The sequence below is a fragment of the Lonchura striata genome, chromosome 20 (assembly GCF_050655825.1).
Source record: "Lonchura striata isolate lonStrDom1 chromosome 20, ASM5065582v1, whole genome shotgun sequence".
Classification (NCBI taxonomy): domain Eukaryota; kingdom Metazoa; phylum Chordata; class Aves; order Passeriformes; family Estrildidae; genus Lonchura; species Lonchura striata.
This window is the reverse complement of record NC_140722.1, coordinates 2,451,165-2,468,175: the sequence shown is the minus strand read 5'-3', so window position 1 is coordinate 2,468,175 and position 17,011 is coordinate 2,451,165. Positions and strand designations below refer to the sequence as shown.

General features: G+C 47.6%; 2 protein-coding genes across 7 annotated transcripts in view; both read right to left on the bottom strand.

Annotated features, from left to right (window-relative positions):
* SACK1C (scaffolding CK1 anchoring protein C) overlaps positions 1 to 11,453 on the bottom strand; it is a 29,702-nt gene extending 18,249 nt beyond the window's left edge. The window contains exons 1-2 of the mRNA XM_085557919.1: positions 8,082 to 11,453; positions 3,822 to 7,974 (exon numbers count right to left, since the gene is read on the bottom strand). Coding sequence (XP_085414045.1) covers positions 3,822 to 4,376 — 555 coding nt within the window. The 5' untranslated portion in view covers positions 4,377 to 7,974; positions 8,082 to 11,453. The remainder of the gene's footprint in view (positions 1 to 3,821; positions 7,975 to 8,081) is intronic.
* Positions 11,454 to 12,249: 796 nt separating this feature from the next.
* The window catches only part of UQCC1 (ubiquinol-cytochrome c reductase complex assembly factor 1), a 46,947-nt gene continuing 42,185 nt past the window's right edge, over positions 12,250 to 17,011 (bottom strand). For all 6 annotated transcript variants that reach the window (XM_085557922.1, XM_085557921.1, XM_085557923.1 and 3 more), the window contains 2 exons: positions 16,556 to 16,669; positions 12,250 to 13,504 (listed from right to left, as the gene is read on the bottom strand). In XM_085557922.1, the coding sequence (XP_085414048.1) occupies positions 13,370 to 13,504; positions 16,556 to 16,669 (249 nt within the window). In that variant the 3' untranslated portion in view covers positions 12,250 to 13,369. The remainder of the gene's footprint in view (positions 13,505 to 16,555; positions 16,670 to 17,011) is intronic.

The window sequence follows — 17,011 nt, the reverse complement described above, 5'->3', positions numbered from 1 at the left end:
GCCTGGACCCAAAGTGCATAGGAGGTCCATACTACTTGCTTTCCTCTAGCAGTGCTTGCAGGCTTTGGCAGGACTGGTTGCCCAATTCAGGTTGATCCTTGCCCCAAACCAACACTGCCAGGGCCTCAGTGCTCAGCGTGAGAGGGATGGGGCTAAGCAGGCAGCAGCACATGGCACAGAGTCACCGTGGCAGCGATGCCCAAGCTGGATGCAGGTGGCCAGGCTGCGGCGTCAGCGAGAGCCCCAGGCAGCGGGGCCAGCTTGTGCAAGCTGGGTGGAGCCCTGACAGTCACACTCGGGCTTTCCAAAGCGGGTCTGGGCTTGGACGGGAGGTGGAGCAGGCTGCAGCTCTGCTCATGCCTTCCTTCGCAGCGCTGCCGGTGCTGGGCACAAGGACAGACCCAGTGTGTGCTGCAGTGGGGACAGAGGGGAGGCTGTGCCCCCACATGGGAGATGCCCATGTGGGGCTGCTCTTTCTATGGATACCAAGTGGGTATCCATAAGGGCACTGAGATTAGCAGATCCTTTTGGAAATCAAAGCAGGTAGATCTTATAATAACACCAGATCAACCCCAAAGCCAAGGAATTTTGGGGGAAGAAGACCCTGGAAGTTTTTTCCCCTCAAACCCCCTAAAGCACTGGGAGTTGAGTACCCAAGTACCATCTGCAATTCAGGCTCCCAACAGCTCATGTCTCACATTTTAAATCAATCAAGTCAATGGGGCCATACAAACCTAAACCTGTGTCAGTGTCTCCAGCCCCCCTGTTTCAGTGGTGGGGGACTGTAAGGCTGGCTTGGGGCATCCCTGCTCCTCACCATGCTCATCACGACCTCTGAGCCCATGGCTTGGCCTTGGCAGGTCAGGATGTCAAAGACACAGCTGCCCCACAGGCTTTAAAAAAATTCACACCTTGCCATTGTAGGGTTAAACCATGACATTCCCAAACCCACTTCTGGAAACTCACAATTCAGCAATTACTGGAGTCATCACTTTAGAAATTACAGCACTTACCAGATCCCCACTGGGGTTTGCCATCTGTCTGGTTTCTAACCAGCACAGCTGGTTTTACTGGTATTTGCCAATAGCAGTGTGGTTTGGGTCATTACTGCAGTGGTGCCATTTGATCTCTTTCTTCCCTGGGGACCATCAGGGACCCTTCTCCCACCAGGCACAGACACAGTGCACAGCCAGAGTCCAAGGGGCACAAGAGGGGTAAAAGAAGCAGCATGGACAGTTCAAACCAGATTGAAGCTCATCCACCAAGGGCAAAATTTTAACAGTATTATCAAATGAAGGCAAAGGTGTGGCTGTGCTGCATCTTCTTATGTCTGCAAAGAGAAAAGCTCAAATCTGAACATCTGTCTTCAAAGAGAGCTGGTTAAACACAGCAAAGGCGAAAGACCAGCCTCACAGCAAAAGATACCTATGAAACAAATGCTCCTTTTGCTAATTTGTCAGCACAAATATGCTGTTGCAAGAGATGTCAGCTGATGTTGTTCTGTGTGAGTCTACCAGGAAGAAGCAAACAGCCTTTCAAGACACACACCTCCCTGTCTACAGGACCTGGGAAAAGCAGTTGGCGTTCTCAACATCTTTCCCACATCACACCAGCACTGTATCCCCCATGGGAGGAGAAACTCTCTAAAAGAGGGATTGATGACAACAGTTAAATTCTAGTGGCAAAAATACTGGAAATGTAGAAACAGCAGCTGCAAACTGCAACACCAGGTGGTTCTTAAAAAGGTTCATACTGGCACTTCAAGCAAAGGAAGTTTTTACCTCTGGTTTTTCTTTTGTCATTAAGACATATAAATAACATTCTTTTGTATGGTTTGTTAGGCAAAATGACTCAGTAAATACTTAAATATGTATAACTGGGGTTGTGAATGAGCTAGAATTGCTATCAACCATGGGAAGCACTGGCCAGAGCTGCTAACCCAGAAGCTGGTAGAATACCAGTAATAAATCAGTAAGATACTTAAAAACTCATTCTCACATTTCACACAACAGTAAAAAACACTGTGGGAACCCTCAACTCAAACATGAAGGGTAAAAAGACTATTAGGGCTTTGTCAATCCGAGCAAAGAAAGCAAAAAGCTCAGAATGTACTGAAAGTACAATAAAGCAGCCACTGCCCAGGCAACTTGCCCACAGCAACTGAGAAGTTCCTGTGAACTGAGAAAGCAGCAAGATGTTTTTCCTGTGGCTTAAAGGATCATAATATCACTGAAGATCCGGGACATGTGATGAGTGATGGGAAGACACTTCTTGGTAGTAATTTACTCTGTGCATTCTACCATGACTGTGCCTTAATCCCCACTGCTGACAAGGAAAGGATCAATATCACAGAACTTTTCAGATCATTTAAACTACCATAAATCAGCTGCCTGCAAGGACAAACAAAGCTTTTTGCCACTTATTTCCTGGATCAAAACTTCCTGTAATTGCAGTGGAAGTTCAGGCATTAAACAAGGGCTGCTTACAACTGAGCAGCAGCTTGTGTGGCAAAATGGTCCTTTGGGCAAAAGAAAAAGATCCCCATTCACCTCATATCACGCCCAAACTTCACTGATATGTGGCTCTTTAAAGATGTTTTAATGCTCTGCAGCAATATGAGCTGCTGGGGACACATAAATTAATTTGGTCCACTCTGCTGAGGGTTATAGAAGATCACACTTGAGCTGCAGTGATCCAGGTGATTCCTTATCTCCAGCTTTTACACAAACAACAACGAATGTAAGGAGTGACTGAAGTTAAATAGGAAATTACTGGAGTCATAAGGGAAACTGCCAGAAGCTGACTGGTTAAAATGAACTTTGCTCTACATGTTTCCTCAATATCTCAACACAAATACTACAAAAGAAGATTGACGTGAAACAGCTGAAAAGAACCATGAAGACGACAAAAAGCTGAAAATGTGCCTGAGATAGTTTCTGAGCTGCTGCTTTCACAGAGTACAGTGGCAAAGCAAAAGAAACAACAAGCTGCATAACTGAATGAATAAATTCATGCCAGCATTGTGCTTGGTAGGCAGGCACTGTAATCATCCAGTTTTTATTGCATCCGAGGGTTGTAATAACACACCAGAAACTGTGCAATGAGGCAAAATGGGCTGATCTTACTCATCCCTGGGGAGGCACAGACATCAAACCTAGGAGACAGGATTCTAACTTAATTCAAACCACTGGCAGGGATTTTCAGTCCCACAAATTTACTCAGGTCATATGTGGTGAGGTCCTGGCCCAGGTTGCCCAGAGAAACTGCCCCATTCCTGGTAGTGTCCAAGAACAGTTTGGACAGAGCTTGGAGCAACCTGGGCTAGTGGAAGGTGTCCCTGCCCAGGGCAGGGCATGGAATGAGATGGTTCCTCCCAACACAAACCATTCTGAGATTTTCTCTGTGACAGCAGCTCACCAGTGGTATTGTCTTGTCCAGCTTAAAATGATGTCCAGGGCTGGAGAAGAGCCCCGACCATGCAGAGGGAGGAGAGATGGCTGTGACACAGAGCCAGGGACACTGCAGGCCCTTGCCACACACCCCACTGGGCTCTGGGACTGCTCTGCATCCCTGCAGATATGGACACAGGGAGCCTGCAGGGGCACTGCCTGGATGACATGAAATCCCAGGCAGAAAGAAATGACAAGAAAGGAAAGGGGCAGGAGCAGATACAGGTCTGCTGCAGAAAAAGCAATCACATCATGCCAGACATGTAGAGAGCAGTGACAGCATGGACCGTGTGGTTACAGGTGTGGGAGCAGCCACCAGCCCCGGGCACGGTGGCACGAGGCTCCCCTCGAGGGACACAGATCTGTACGTACCGTCCGTGACCGGCTGATCAGAGACCGGACCAAATCCTTAATGCTGTTCGTTTTGTTTCTTTGGAAAATCACAGTGGCCTGAGTCTGGCCAGACACCGTGAGGAGAGGAATCCCTGGCCACCCCAGCTCCAGCTCCGGAGGGTGAACATCAGACATGACGGGGAAGTAGGTGCCCGATGTTAGTTCAGAGTTGAGGGAGAACCTGTCTCCAGTGTCTGCATCACCAGGGTCAGCTTCTTTGTCTTTCGTTGCACTGGGGTCTGGGAAGCTTTGGTTCCTCTGACGGCTGATGTATTCCATGTCCAAGGTGGAAAGGAACGGCAGCTCTCTCTCCTCGGCGATGGCGCTCAGGTAGCCACGCTCCCCCTGCTCAAGAAAGGCGTCGATGGCCAGCCTGGCTGTCTCGCTGTGCTGGAGCACCAGCGGGGTGGGCTCCCTCCACCACGGCTTCTTCAGCTGCTCCAGGCGGCTCTTCAGTGGCCCAGACACCCCTTGCTGGCTCCCATAGCTGCGGTGGAGCTGGGGCCTCACCTCGACTGCCAGGTAGTTGAACATGACTGGAGCTGCTGATGCCGAGAGGTGTCTCTCCTGCTGGATTTGTCCTGTGTCTGTCTTCACGTCTTTTCTGCCCCTCCTGCACTCCTGAGCTCCTCCCAACAGGTTCCTTCAGGACTCAGCATAAGCTCAAGTCCTTAATCACCAGGTACAGCCTCGCACTCCGGGGGAGGAGCCAGCTTTCCCCAGCTCCCTCACCCAGCTTCCCCAGACACGCACCTGATACTGGGTGCCCAGTGTCCCTCTTGCAAGGGGAAGAATATCAGCTCTTCAAGCTGCTCCTTCCTTTTCCTTGTAACTGATTAATGTACTGTTCTCCCCTTCCCTTCCCACCCCTAGAGAGGTCCCCACCCTTGGCCTAGCAGGTTCTAACCTGTTTTGTCCCTCACTGTGCTCACAGTAGAAATGCAGATGCTGGAACTTGTTCCTGCTTGAAATTTGCTCCAAATCAAACATGCTGCTTAGTGTCAGTTATAATGAAACACAAATATCCCAAGTGGATAATCAGACTCGGCAGAGAAACTTACTCATCCCTGAGCCACAGATAATGCTCCTCCTTAGCATTTCTTGAGCCTGGCTCTGCTACACCAGCACCTGGCAGAGAAGCCAGAACAGTAAATTTCTTGACACACAGAGTTATGGTGTTTGTCAGAATCACAGCAGGAATCTTGGTCATTAGATACTGCAGGCGAGAAGAGCAATATTTCATGTGCTCATTTAGCATCTCCCTGGAAATCCTTCAAGTACGTTCAGCCTTAGGAGTCTGGTGCCGTGTGAATGATGATACTGCCACATGCTGCTTATTGAGGATTACTTAATTCCAGTTTCCCAAAAGCATAATGGAGTTATTTTTGGAGGAACAGTACAGGCAGACATTGCTATGTGAATTAAGGCACTATGTAGGAACACACCACAGAACACAACTTGTGAAGAGGAGCAAAGATCAGCTCACCCTGGAGCTACTGAACACCACACAGGCAACCAGGGAATGAAAACCTGGCTGGAGAGTTGATGTAATCAATTGGCCTTTTATCTACAAAATCCCCTGAGATTAAATTAAATTAAGTAATGTAAAAACTAAATGTGTGCCCTGGAATAATCATGGGGCAATAGTCAATGGAGTAGGGATGGCCATGCCTGAGTGTGAACCAGCACATCCAGACACCAGGCTATAAATCAGCTGGGATGAATCATGTCCCCAAAAGACTGTCACTCTCCACGGACTACAGATGAGTGGGATGATTAGTTTGGATTAGCTGTCTAGTCTCTGGATGCCTGAAGTCTGGATGAAGCCTCAGCAGGACTGCAAATGGCAAGAACATTACATTGATTGAATCAGAAAACAGAAGTTGGCTGCCAGTTGGTTGTGATGCAGTAGCAAAGGCAAAGTATGGATGGGACAAAACTGTTACAAAGCTGCTGGCACAGAAGTGTTACAGGTGAAAGTAAACATTAGAACAGCTTAAAGAATAATAAAAATATGAATAAATAAATATGAAATAATAAATAAAATATGAAGTGAACAGCCAATGCAGTGTAAGAAAGTTTGGGGAAGTAACAAAGGGAAGGAGCTGTAATGTGGTGGGTGTTTTTCTGGAGCTGCTTTGCAGAGTGGTAACAGTGTACCATCACCCTACTTTTTGCCTTCCTAAAGAGCTGAAAAGAGTGTGAATTTTAAAAATAAAAATATCAAATACATATTTTCTGCTGCTGATTCTGTAAAGGGGATTTGTAAAGGGATTTGCACTGTTTGGTAATGATCTGCTCTCCCTCTGGTAATTTCTCATGGTCCTCAGCACATAAAAGCACACACGATGTAAACATCTCCAGTCCAGCTTGTCAGGCTGGGCTCCTTTAGGGTTGGTGGGGAGAGGCAGAGACTTCCAGGAGTCAGTTACCTCACCCTGCAGCAGACACCTGGAACAGGTTGGATGAAATGTGCCTGGGAAGCTCTTATCTCCCCCCACTGACAGCTGGAGCTTGGGCTGCCCAAGTCAGTGACAGAGGTTTACCACACAGACTTCTAAAATTAGATGAGAGGTGACCTGTTCCTGCTTCTGGCAAGAGGGCTCTAACTGGCACTCCAGAGGCTGACTAGCTAACACGGGATGTGGGAATCTTTTTGCCAGCTAAAAGCAGGGATCTTACCTGGAAGTCTTGTCTACACACTTTCTGCAATCAACAGACAAGGGGAAAATTCACTTTGGCTGAACACACATCCCAAGTGCCACTTCCAAGTCAATGTCCCTGGGCAGTTCTGCTCTGGCTGCTAACTGAGCTCAGCCAAGCATTAGGCAATATTCTTCCATCCTGCAGATGTTCTTGGAGCTCAGCAAACACAAACACCTTGCCTGGGCTCTCCACAGAATGTACCTGCTTCTTCCTCTTCATGCACCCATGGGATGCAGCCTGCCAGGCTGTTTCCTGAAACACTCACCTGGGAACACAAGAAACCAGATTTGCTTTCTTCCCCTCTCTGAAACCCAGAGACTGAAACCCAATCTTCCATCTCGAAACATCAGGGTGCTCCTCAGTGCTGTACCAGCATTTCTGGAAGGCACTGCACAGCAGTGCTCCACTGCAGAATTCACTGGCCAGATGCACTCAGACACCACATCTGGATGAGAAAAGTCCCAATTTTAGTTCCTGCACTGAGCTCTGTCAGCACTGAACCTACAGAGCAAAGTCAAATCTCCCCATTTTTTGTCCAAGATTCCCAACCACAGCGTTACAGAATCTAAGCACAGTGGCAGCACACAAATTCCATGTTTCATCTTTATAATTCATTTTTTAAGACAATCTCAAATCAGGGGAGAGGCAGCCTCATACCTGCACAGCTGAAGGAGGACATTGGACACCAGTTGCCAGCCACAGGCCAAATGATCCAACCACAAAGGATGTCAGGAGAGGCAGGGACCCCCCACCTCTGCTGCACCTGCCCAGTGGTGTGCACAGCACAGAGGTTCTGTCCTGTTGCAGCTCCAAGGTCTCTACCACCCCTGTGCCATGCAGGGAAGCCAAGGTGAGTCCATGGAGCTGCTGTGCTGGCCCTGAGTGCAGCCCTGAGCTGCTCAGGGGGCTGATGCACAGCTGGCAGGACAAGGACCACAGTGTGCTGCTTCTTTCAGCTGCTTCCCTGTACTGAACATGGGGAAAAGCACTTCCAGACACCCCTTCTGTGTCTTCTTCCGAAGGGAATCCAGAACCGGGTGTTGTAACATCACTGAGTCTGGCTACCAGCAGGAAGAGGGTGCACAGGGAAGGATGTGGGACATTGAGTAAATCTGTCTAAGATGCCTGGTTTTGACAGGATGTGGAACAGCCCAGGAGCTGGCAGGTGGGATGAGGCATGAAGGAGCACAACTCATTGTGATGTAGTCATTAATGAAGGCTTTGAGTGTACAGGACTCCTCACTTCTACAATGAGCACGAAGGAGCTCTCACCTCTGGAAGAGCTGCAGCATCTCCCAAGAGGATCCAGGCTCAGCAGCTTGTGGAGTGTCCCACATGAACACACTTGCATGAGACAACAACAGGAGAGCATATGTTGCTGGTTACTGATGCTTTTTACATGACTAGTTAACCTGAGGAAGTTTGCCTTGGAAAAAAAAAAAAAAACAAAAACAAAATACCTTTGTTATACACAGAAGGTTCTCTAAAAGATTTTAAAAATTCAAGGCAGTGTTTGAGAGTGTTTCCACTAACCTGCCCCAGGTCCCTCTCGCAGATCTATTGCCACTTGACCTGAACTCCCTGGCTGCTCTCAACATAACACACCTGGAACAGCCACTGAGAAGTAACAGCAGAAGGTGGAATCACTCTCATGTGAGGTCTGCATTCCCAGTGGAAGGATGAGGCCCAGCCATCTATTCTGTCCCACAAATGAGCAGAGCAAGTGGCCCAGCAGGTTGAATGACTGTAAGCAAAACAAGTACTCCCTCAACATGTTCAGCAACTTCAGGAAGAACACATGTAGGATGCACAGGGCAGCCCTGAGTGCCTGGAGAAGGGGCAGTGGTCAAAAAAAACCCTCACCAGGTGAGTCTGGGAAGGATCACAGGATTGTTAATATGTAACTGCCCCATCAGGGTGCAGGAGGCCGGGCAGCCCACAGCACCCACAGGTGACAGTCCCTCTGCAGGCAGAGGAGGGGCAGGCACGGTGTAAGCAGCAGAGCCCACTGATCACTCACGCTGAGCCTCAGGGTCTTTCCTATGTCCTTTCCAACTTTCCCAGGCTCTCATGTAAGCTGCTGCCCACTCCTTGCCTTCTCAGACCTTCAGGAGAACATGGAGCATGCTGAGGGCCAGGCTGGGCAGACACGATGTGCCCAAAGATGGAGATCCTCTTCCCTGTGGCACAGTAACACTGTCACCCAGAGAGCTGGGACGGGTGTCCATTCAGCCTGGGAGAGCTGGACACAGTGCAGGTCAGTGGGAAGGACAGGACACAGGTTCATCACAGCCTCTTGCAGAGAAAAGAGCAAAGAAGCCTTGATTAGAGTTCATTAATCAAGGAGACAACAGTGATCAGACAAAGCAGAGTAGATGTGAAGAGGCAGATGGGGAGGAGCCCATACAGGGAGGTCTCCACTAGGAAACCTGGACAATGCTCTCAGGCACAGGGTGGGATTCTTGGGGTCCTGTGCACAGCCAGGAGCTGGACTCAGTGATCATGACGGGTCCCTTCCAGGTCAGGATATTCTATTATTCTGTGATTCCAGATTAGCTGCCACTGGTATCAACCAAGAAAAATGCTCGTGTGCATGGCTGTGGCCATGTCCAAACCCCACACTGGGGCCTGAAACAACCACTGCATTTGTGGCACAGCTCTCTTAGCAGAAGAACTAGGATGACACAGCAGTTCTAGGTATGGATTAACTTAAACACTTACAATTCCCTACATTGGGACTTTTCTCTTCCTGGAAGGAAGCACCCAGTACAGCTTTGGAGCTCAGTGCCTCATTCAGCACCCCTGGAGAGGGGATCAGCAAACCTCTCCAAATGCTCAAGCAGTACTTCAGCACATCCCTGGGATGCAGACAACCACCAGAGTTAAACCATTCTCCAACAAGCAGGACAATGTGGAAAATATGAGTGGGTCACAGGGTCACAGGGTAGGGCATGGCTCCCACTGCTCCTCAGAGTGGTGCCAGGCAGTGGCAGTGGCACATTTCACAGAGACCAAGTTTGCACAAGCAGTCCTCTCCCAGATGATGCTCACCCCTCCACAGCTTTGCTACTCTTCACCTACTCTACATTAATCTCATTTACAACTCTGGTTCTTGTTCTTAGTGTCCACTTTCTGCTTCCCACATTTGCTGAGGCACAGGCAGGGAGACAGGACAGTGGTTAATTCTGACTGCCAAGTCAGGAGCAGCAGTTCTGACCTAGGGCTTGGTGGGGCAGAGATACGACTGAAAACATCACCTTGTGCAAGGTGAGGACAGGAGGCACAAATCTGGGAAGTGGCAACTGCACTTAAACACTGGATAGCACAGGAAATGCAGAGACCATCGAGGATGCCTATGCTCTCAGCACTGCAGCACTTTGAAGATACAGGAGAAAACAGTTCCAACACCTAAAGGTGGTGTGAGCACAGCAACCAAGGTGACAAAGGAAAACATTTAACCACCTAAAATAGAGAGTGGGCATTGAAGAGTACCAGATGACTCCCCATAACTCCGAAACATCACAAAAATACCAGTCTAATGCAAGACTTCCCAAGTTTGATCCTCAGAGGCAAAACATGCTCCCACTCTCTCATGGTGCGAAACAGAAGAGAAGGAAGACAGTTGAGTGCTGATCTTCTACTCACAGAGAGTAACCCGGGATCCAGCTGAAATCATTAATGCTTCCTAGGGGCTCATGTCTCTTCATTTTAAGATACCTGGAAAAATTGAAGAGTAAATCCTTTGGAATCTCTAAGTGATGTCCAAATGCTGTATATGAGATAGGAGATGAGGCTGGATGACAAAGTGGCTCCTTCCAGAAGAAATTCATATGGATATGTTAATTTAAATACAGTAAGTGCCTCTAAGCTGATGGTCTGAGACCACTTTCCAAAAACCAACAGCATAAACAAAGAACTGTCCATAAGTGAAATACCTTCAATCATTCCCTCTGGAAAACCTTGAAAATAGGAAAAGATGGGCTTTAAAATGTTTGGTTAAACCCCCTCTGTTCTACTGCCCTTGAAGCAGAGCTGTGTATAGGAATCACTCACCTGCCAATCTCTGCTGCTGGAACACTTGCAGAGGGAAGATTTTGCTACTGGGAATGTATTTTCTTTCCTTCTGGCTGGAGAGATGTCTTATATAAGATACTGGCAATGGCAGCTTTCCAGGTCACCTTTCTTCACCTCTTGAGAGCAACAGGGGTCTTATTAGAATCCCAGAATGGTTTGGGCTGGAAGGAACTTTGAAGTTCATCTCATCCCACCCCCTGCCATGGGAATGAACACTTTCCACTGTCCCAGGCTGCTCCAAGTCCCATCCAACCTGGCCTTGGACACTTCCAGAGATCCAGGGGCAGCCACAGCTTCTCTGGGCACCCTGTGCCAGTGCCCTCCCACCCCCACAGGGAAGTACTTCCTCCTGATATCCAATCTAATACTGTAGGATCCTGTCTCTGGGTAACTAATGACTGGGAAGCAAAGTCTTCCCTGGTCCTGTGTAGCCTCCAATGGATTTTGCCTCTCTAACAAATTACCCTTTTAATTCAGAGACAGTGTCTGCCTTGTTTTTTCACCAGGCCCCACACACCCAAGCACACCCCACTGCTGGCTCAGCCCTAACAGTGGGTGGGTGAAGGCATTTCATGGCCCAGCCAGAGCTGTGATTACAGGCCTTTATCCTCTTCCTAATAAAAGGTGCAAGGGCAGATGCCAATGACTCTAATCCGGCACCATCGCCTGTGGAGCCTCCTGCCCATAAACACAGGGGAGGGTTCAGTTTGACCCCATGCTGTCCACATTCAGAGCACAAAGGTGCTCTCCCCTCCAGGCCAGCCAGCCCAAGAATTCCAGCAGCTCTCCAGCCTCCCCGCAGCCACGCACGGTCCCTGGGCTGGATGGTGGTGTGCTCCCAGCCCTGTGCTCCCATGGCATGGAGAACATGAGCTCAGGCTTAAATTACACAGCAGGAAAGGGGTTAAAGTTTAAATAACTGTTTTGTATATGAATTAATGTATGTAGCTTTGAGCCAAAATATCTACCATTAATTTTTCCACCTATTTCAGGAGCAGTAAGACACACAAAGTAAAGTTTATTTTGGTACTTGGTATACTTCACTCTCATTAAAAATAAATTAATCAGCAAATTCCTACACAGCTCAGCCTTCTTTTATGTAAATACAAGCCAGCTGTAATGAATTACAAGGTGTTATTATCTCACACACACTGTATAATACTTCACACATAAGAGGTTTCTCTGCTTAGCTCAGCTTTCAACAAAAGCATCTTAAATAAACTGCGAGCAAGTTGTTTGGGCTGTAATGTTTTCACAGAGAAGGGATACACCTCACACAGCGAGAGGGGCTCTTTACATGCCTCATTTTATAAGAAGTTAAACTGAGGAAGCTCATTCTGGAAAAAAAAAAACAAAATAACTTTTTTATACACAGAAGGCTCCCTGAAAGATAAAAAAAACCTCCCAAAAGCCAGTGTTTGGGAACCTCTATGCTGCATCCCACTGTTTTTTACATGAGGAAGGGATGGCAAATATTCCCCAACACACACACTTACAAAGAAAGCAACTTGAGAAGGAAGAATAGTCACAACCAGGCACAGTTTCACTTTCACCAGACTAAGGAGTCACAAATTAAGGATTAAATGCACAAATTAAGGATTAAATTCACAAATTAAGGATGATCACCTTCTACTTTTCCTTAATACTTTTATTAGGAATAAGTCCTGATTTTATAGGGCTTATTCTTATCACAAGCACAGGCATAGAAAACAAACACACAGCAATTTAACCCACACTGACATTTATTGTTGACTCAGATTTTGGACAGGAGAGAAATGAAAACTCTTTTTGCCACTGACCTGGAAACAGCATGGTGAACCATCCATCCACACAGAGCACCTCTGCTGATCTCATTAGTGCAGCTCCTGCTCCCCTAATTACTGTGTTGGCACCACTTGCCTGCACAACCATAGAAAGTTTTCACTGGTGTTGAAGGATCTTGCTAAAATGCCCTGGACTGCTGCTTTGGGGGACGAGGATGGCAGTCCTGTCCCAGGGACACAGCAGTGATGTTCTTTTCATAAAGGAATTCCTAGAGCACAATTCTACAAAGAATGTGGAAGTATCAGCAAGGCAGACTGAACATCAAGCTCTGGGGCAGCCTTTAGTGCCAGCCCAGCCACAACTGGGGCTTTAATCTCCCTAAGAAAACCGAAGTCACAGAGGATTGCTGGGGACTGTGCATTATTCTTTGCAAACTCTTGTCCTTGTGCAACAAAGCAGAGAGTTCCTAAAAGGGATTTTCACAGAAAACCCTTCAGAATGTGTTAAAGCAATTCTTAACTCCACTAAAGCAAAGATGGACTATTCCATCTTGGCATCAGGCATTTAAAATATATACTTAATATCTAAATATGCAAAGCTTAGATTCACATTTACAACCATTCAGGGAGCAGAGCACACCACTGTGTCTCTGTGTAGCAGCTCTTTGAACAAGGCAAGGGACAGAAATGTCTTTCTGAGAGAACTCTACGTCATGGTGAATACCTGGTTTCCTAAAGGCAGAAGGCAGCTCTGTCCATTTGTCAGCAAGGGTCCATAAAAAGGACAGAGGTTCTTAAAACAATGAGCATTTATTTGCAGGTGAAGATTTGGGAGTATGGCTGTCCAGGAGGCTACCGAGGCACCATGGATGGGAGAGCTAATGAAACGTTTTCCTTCCAACAGCAAACTGTTCTTCCCAACCACACAGCCTCAGCCCAGCCCCACTGCAGGCATGCTTCCCAAGCTGTTCTGGCACGTGGATCTCAGAGTCCTTCGTCGTTGTAAACGGGGGACAGGGGCTTGAGGATGCTGCGGGCGTTGCTCTCCACCAGCGGCCGCCAGCTCACCTCGCCTGTGAGCAGCAGGTCCTCCCCACTCAGCGCGTCCAGGTGCTGCACCTGCAAGCACAGCAAGTCACTGCCAGTGCCCCATCGCCCAGGCAGCTCCCTCAGCAGCTACACAAACACCCGTCCTTCCAAAAACCAAGCACAACTGGGAGATTTCAGCCTACGCTGCCATTTGTGTGAGGTGGACCTGAAAAGGTTGCTTCCAATTGCAAAGTGTCATGGGAAGGCCAGGATAAGGATCTGCAGATCCTCTGGAGTCACCTGCAACACTTATACCTCCTCTGAAGGTTTGGCAACAGGGCAAAGAGGAGCCACAAAGCTGCCGTGAGTCACTTCATCCTCCTGGTGGTTACTGCAGGGAACACTGCCCGGACCAGAACCCCACGGAGAGCTCCCATCCTGCACACAAGCGAGGCTTCAGCTACAGAAAAATGGCCTGATCAGCAGGGAACACCTGGGATTTATCACATAAAAGCACATGAGCTGGAAGAGGTGAACATGCAATGAACGCTCATCCTCACAACAGAAGAAGTCCCTGAATGGTTTGTGTTGGAAGGGACCTTAAAGTCCATCCAGTCACACCCCCTGCCATGGACAGGGACACTTTCCACTATCCCAGGTTGCTCCAAACCCTGTCCAGCTTGGTCTTGAACACTTCCAGGGATCAGACATCCACAACCTCTCTGGGCAAGATAGTTGGGATCTAATGTAATTTTAAGGTGTAACGTAAGCAAAATTAAAAAAAAAAAAAACCCTCTCATCATATAGCAGAGGGTCAACTTGCTGTCACTGGTAACCTTAGATATAGAAAATGGGAAAAAAAAAAACAAGTCGTTCAAGGATGAGTCAAAGACAAACCCAACACCATTAGCTCAGGAAGTCTGGGAGACCTGACCAGGGACACAAGACATGTTGTCCTGTCAGTAGGATCTCCTCTGGTACCCACTAATAGCCTGTGTTAAAGACAGGATGCACAAGAAACTGTGGGGACAACCTGGTACAAAATGTTACTAGAAACAAAGAATAATTGGACAAGGAGTTTCTCAACAGGAGAAGGAATGCACTCATGGCCACAGAGAGTCACACTGGAAAGCCACCTAAGCACAATGTCCTGTTCCTGACAGTCGCCACCAGCAGCCTCCCCAGGCAGCACACAGTGCTCTTTTCCTTGCTCATTTTCCCTCCCTCTCAAAATCTGTTCATTCACAGATTTTGAATCTGAAGTGGCTGTGGATTTAATAGCCCTGGGCAAACTTTTCTGCCATAAATCTTGCCAGTGGCTTTGGAACCCACGTGCAATTGTAGCATCCCAATCAACTATGGCAATGTTCTGGCCCCACATTCCTGTCTTCCTGAATGCCCTTCCTTGCTCACCTTTCACACATGCCTTCAGGACTTCCCAGAGATGTCTCCCATTTTTTCTCCCATTCTTTTTTGGGCAAGGGACTCTACTTATTGCTAATAAAGGAGCAGTTTCACTGTCACCCTTAGTGCTCCTCTCTGAGCCTTCTTCAGTTAACATTTTATCTGTCCTGGTGGTCAGCACCCAGACACATTATTCCAGTTTGCAATGGCACCAGACATGTAAAATGGCACCACAGAAATATTTTATCCTCTATTTCTTCCCTAGTAGTTCTGAGGATTTGTTTTACATTTTTTTAAACACTATGGAGTGCTGAGCTGACATTTTTATAACAGAACTGTAATCTCAAGGCCTCATTCCTGTGTGGTAACAATTCAGAGCTCATTGGTACCTGTGTAAAGCTGGGACTGTTTTCCTCAAGTGCACTTGTCTGCACAGAACCTGTGCTCATTCCTCCCCAGTGTGCCATATTTTCCTGGCTGATCACTCTTTCCTATTCAACTGCTGATTGCTTCAGACCTACCCTTTGTTTAAATACCCAGAAGTGCAACAAATTCCCCATCTGGCAAGAAATTATCCTGAATTATACTTTTTATATCTGTTTGTCCCCAGCAAACTTTCCTACAGCTTCACCATTGAACATCAGCAATCTCAGCATTTAATTAAGCCAGTCCCTCCCAAGAACTCTCTGGCATTCCCAAAGTCTCCTCAGCCCCTTAGGAAGCTCAGCCCATTATTTCCCATTTTCTCAGACACACACTTAAATACTGTCTCTCCATACCTCTATCTGATCCTGAATATGGTATTGGAAACATTACAGAGAATGATGCTGTGAAAGTTCTGGTCCTCAATTCCCTGTCCAACACTCTTCACTTTTACTCCATAACCTCTCTCACCCCTTTTCTTTGGTGCCCACATAGACTTTATTCCACCAACATTTCATAGAGATCTGGTTCACAAACCTCCTTGGGGCTGAGAGGACAAACACTATTCAGTGTTGTCTCCTCCAGGTAACAACTGAAAGAATCAGAAATAATTCTGGGAAACAAATCTGTTTGTTTCATTTCCTCAAAGGTCACCAAGAGACTTTCAAGTTCTATATGCTATTTTGCTACGAGGAGAACCCCAGCTCTCTAACATGGATAACAATTCTACAACAAGTTGCAGCCTATTTCTGGCACATTTTGTCAAGCCACCACTCCATAGCACAATTCCAGAACCAGGTGAGCAGGATTGCTTTCAATATTCTATTAATTTCTCTGCAGCCATTTGTCATCAAACTGCAGTAATGATCTGATCTCTCTGGTGACCAGGGACAGGACCCAGGGAATGGCTGGAGCTGTGTCAGGGGAGGAGGCTCAGACTGGGGATCAGAGCAAGGCTCTTCCCCAGAAGTGCTGGCACTGCCCAGGCTCCCCAGGGGATGGGCACAGCCCTGAGGCTCCCAGAGCTCCAGGAGCATTGGGACAGCGCTGCCAGGGGTGCCCAGGGTGGGGCTGTTGGGGTGTCTGTGCAGGGAGAGGGGCTGGGCTGGATGACCCTTGAGACTCCCATCCAGCTCAGGACATTCCTAGACTCTATAATAAATACCATCCAAGTTTAATATTTTTCCTTTTTTCTCCTTAATGATCACTGAATATTAAAATCAGATTTATTTATGAGAAGTGAGCTGCACAAGCAAGCAATAGAAGCAAGCACTCCCCGTCCTGAAGCAGAGGCTGAGGAGAGCAGGGCTGTACCTGTTTGCGCACGTACTCCACAAGCAGCTCCAGGTGCCGAGGGTCATCACAGTTCCTGTTAAAAAGGTTTCTCCAAAGAGCTGATGCCAGAACACGATCATCACACAAGATTCCCTAAAGGGAAGGACAGAGAGGGATTAAAAACTGCATGTGAAGAAGGTCTGAACACAAGACACCCCCATCTGTGTACTTGGCCCCTGGCCACAGCACCTGTCCCAGAGCCTACAGCTGCCGTGGGCTCTGCACATGGAAAGGCAGCAACATCACTCTTTCCCAGAATGGAAAAACAGCCCTGGCCTTAAATTAATTTACAGAGCAGCCTGTAACCAATTTTCTGGCAAGTTAATTTGGAAAAAATCTGGGTCAGGGTATTCCTAACGTCAGAGTTGATAACTGCATTTCTATGTTATGAAATCTTTACCATAAAAATGGTGATCTTACAGAGAAGGCAGCACC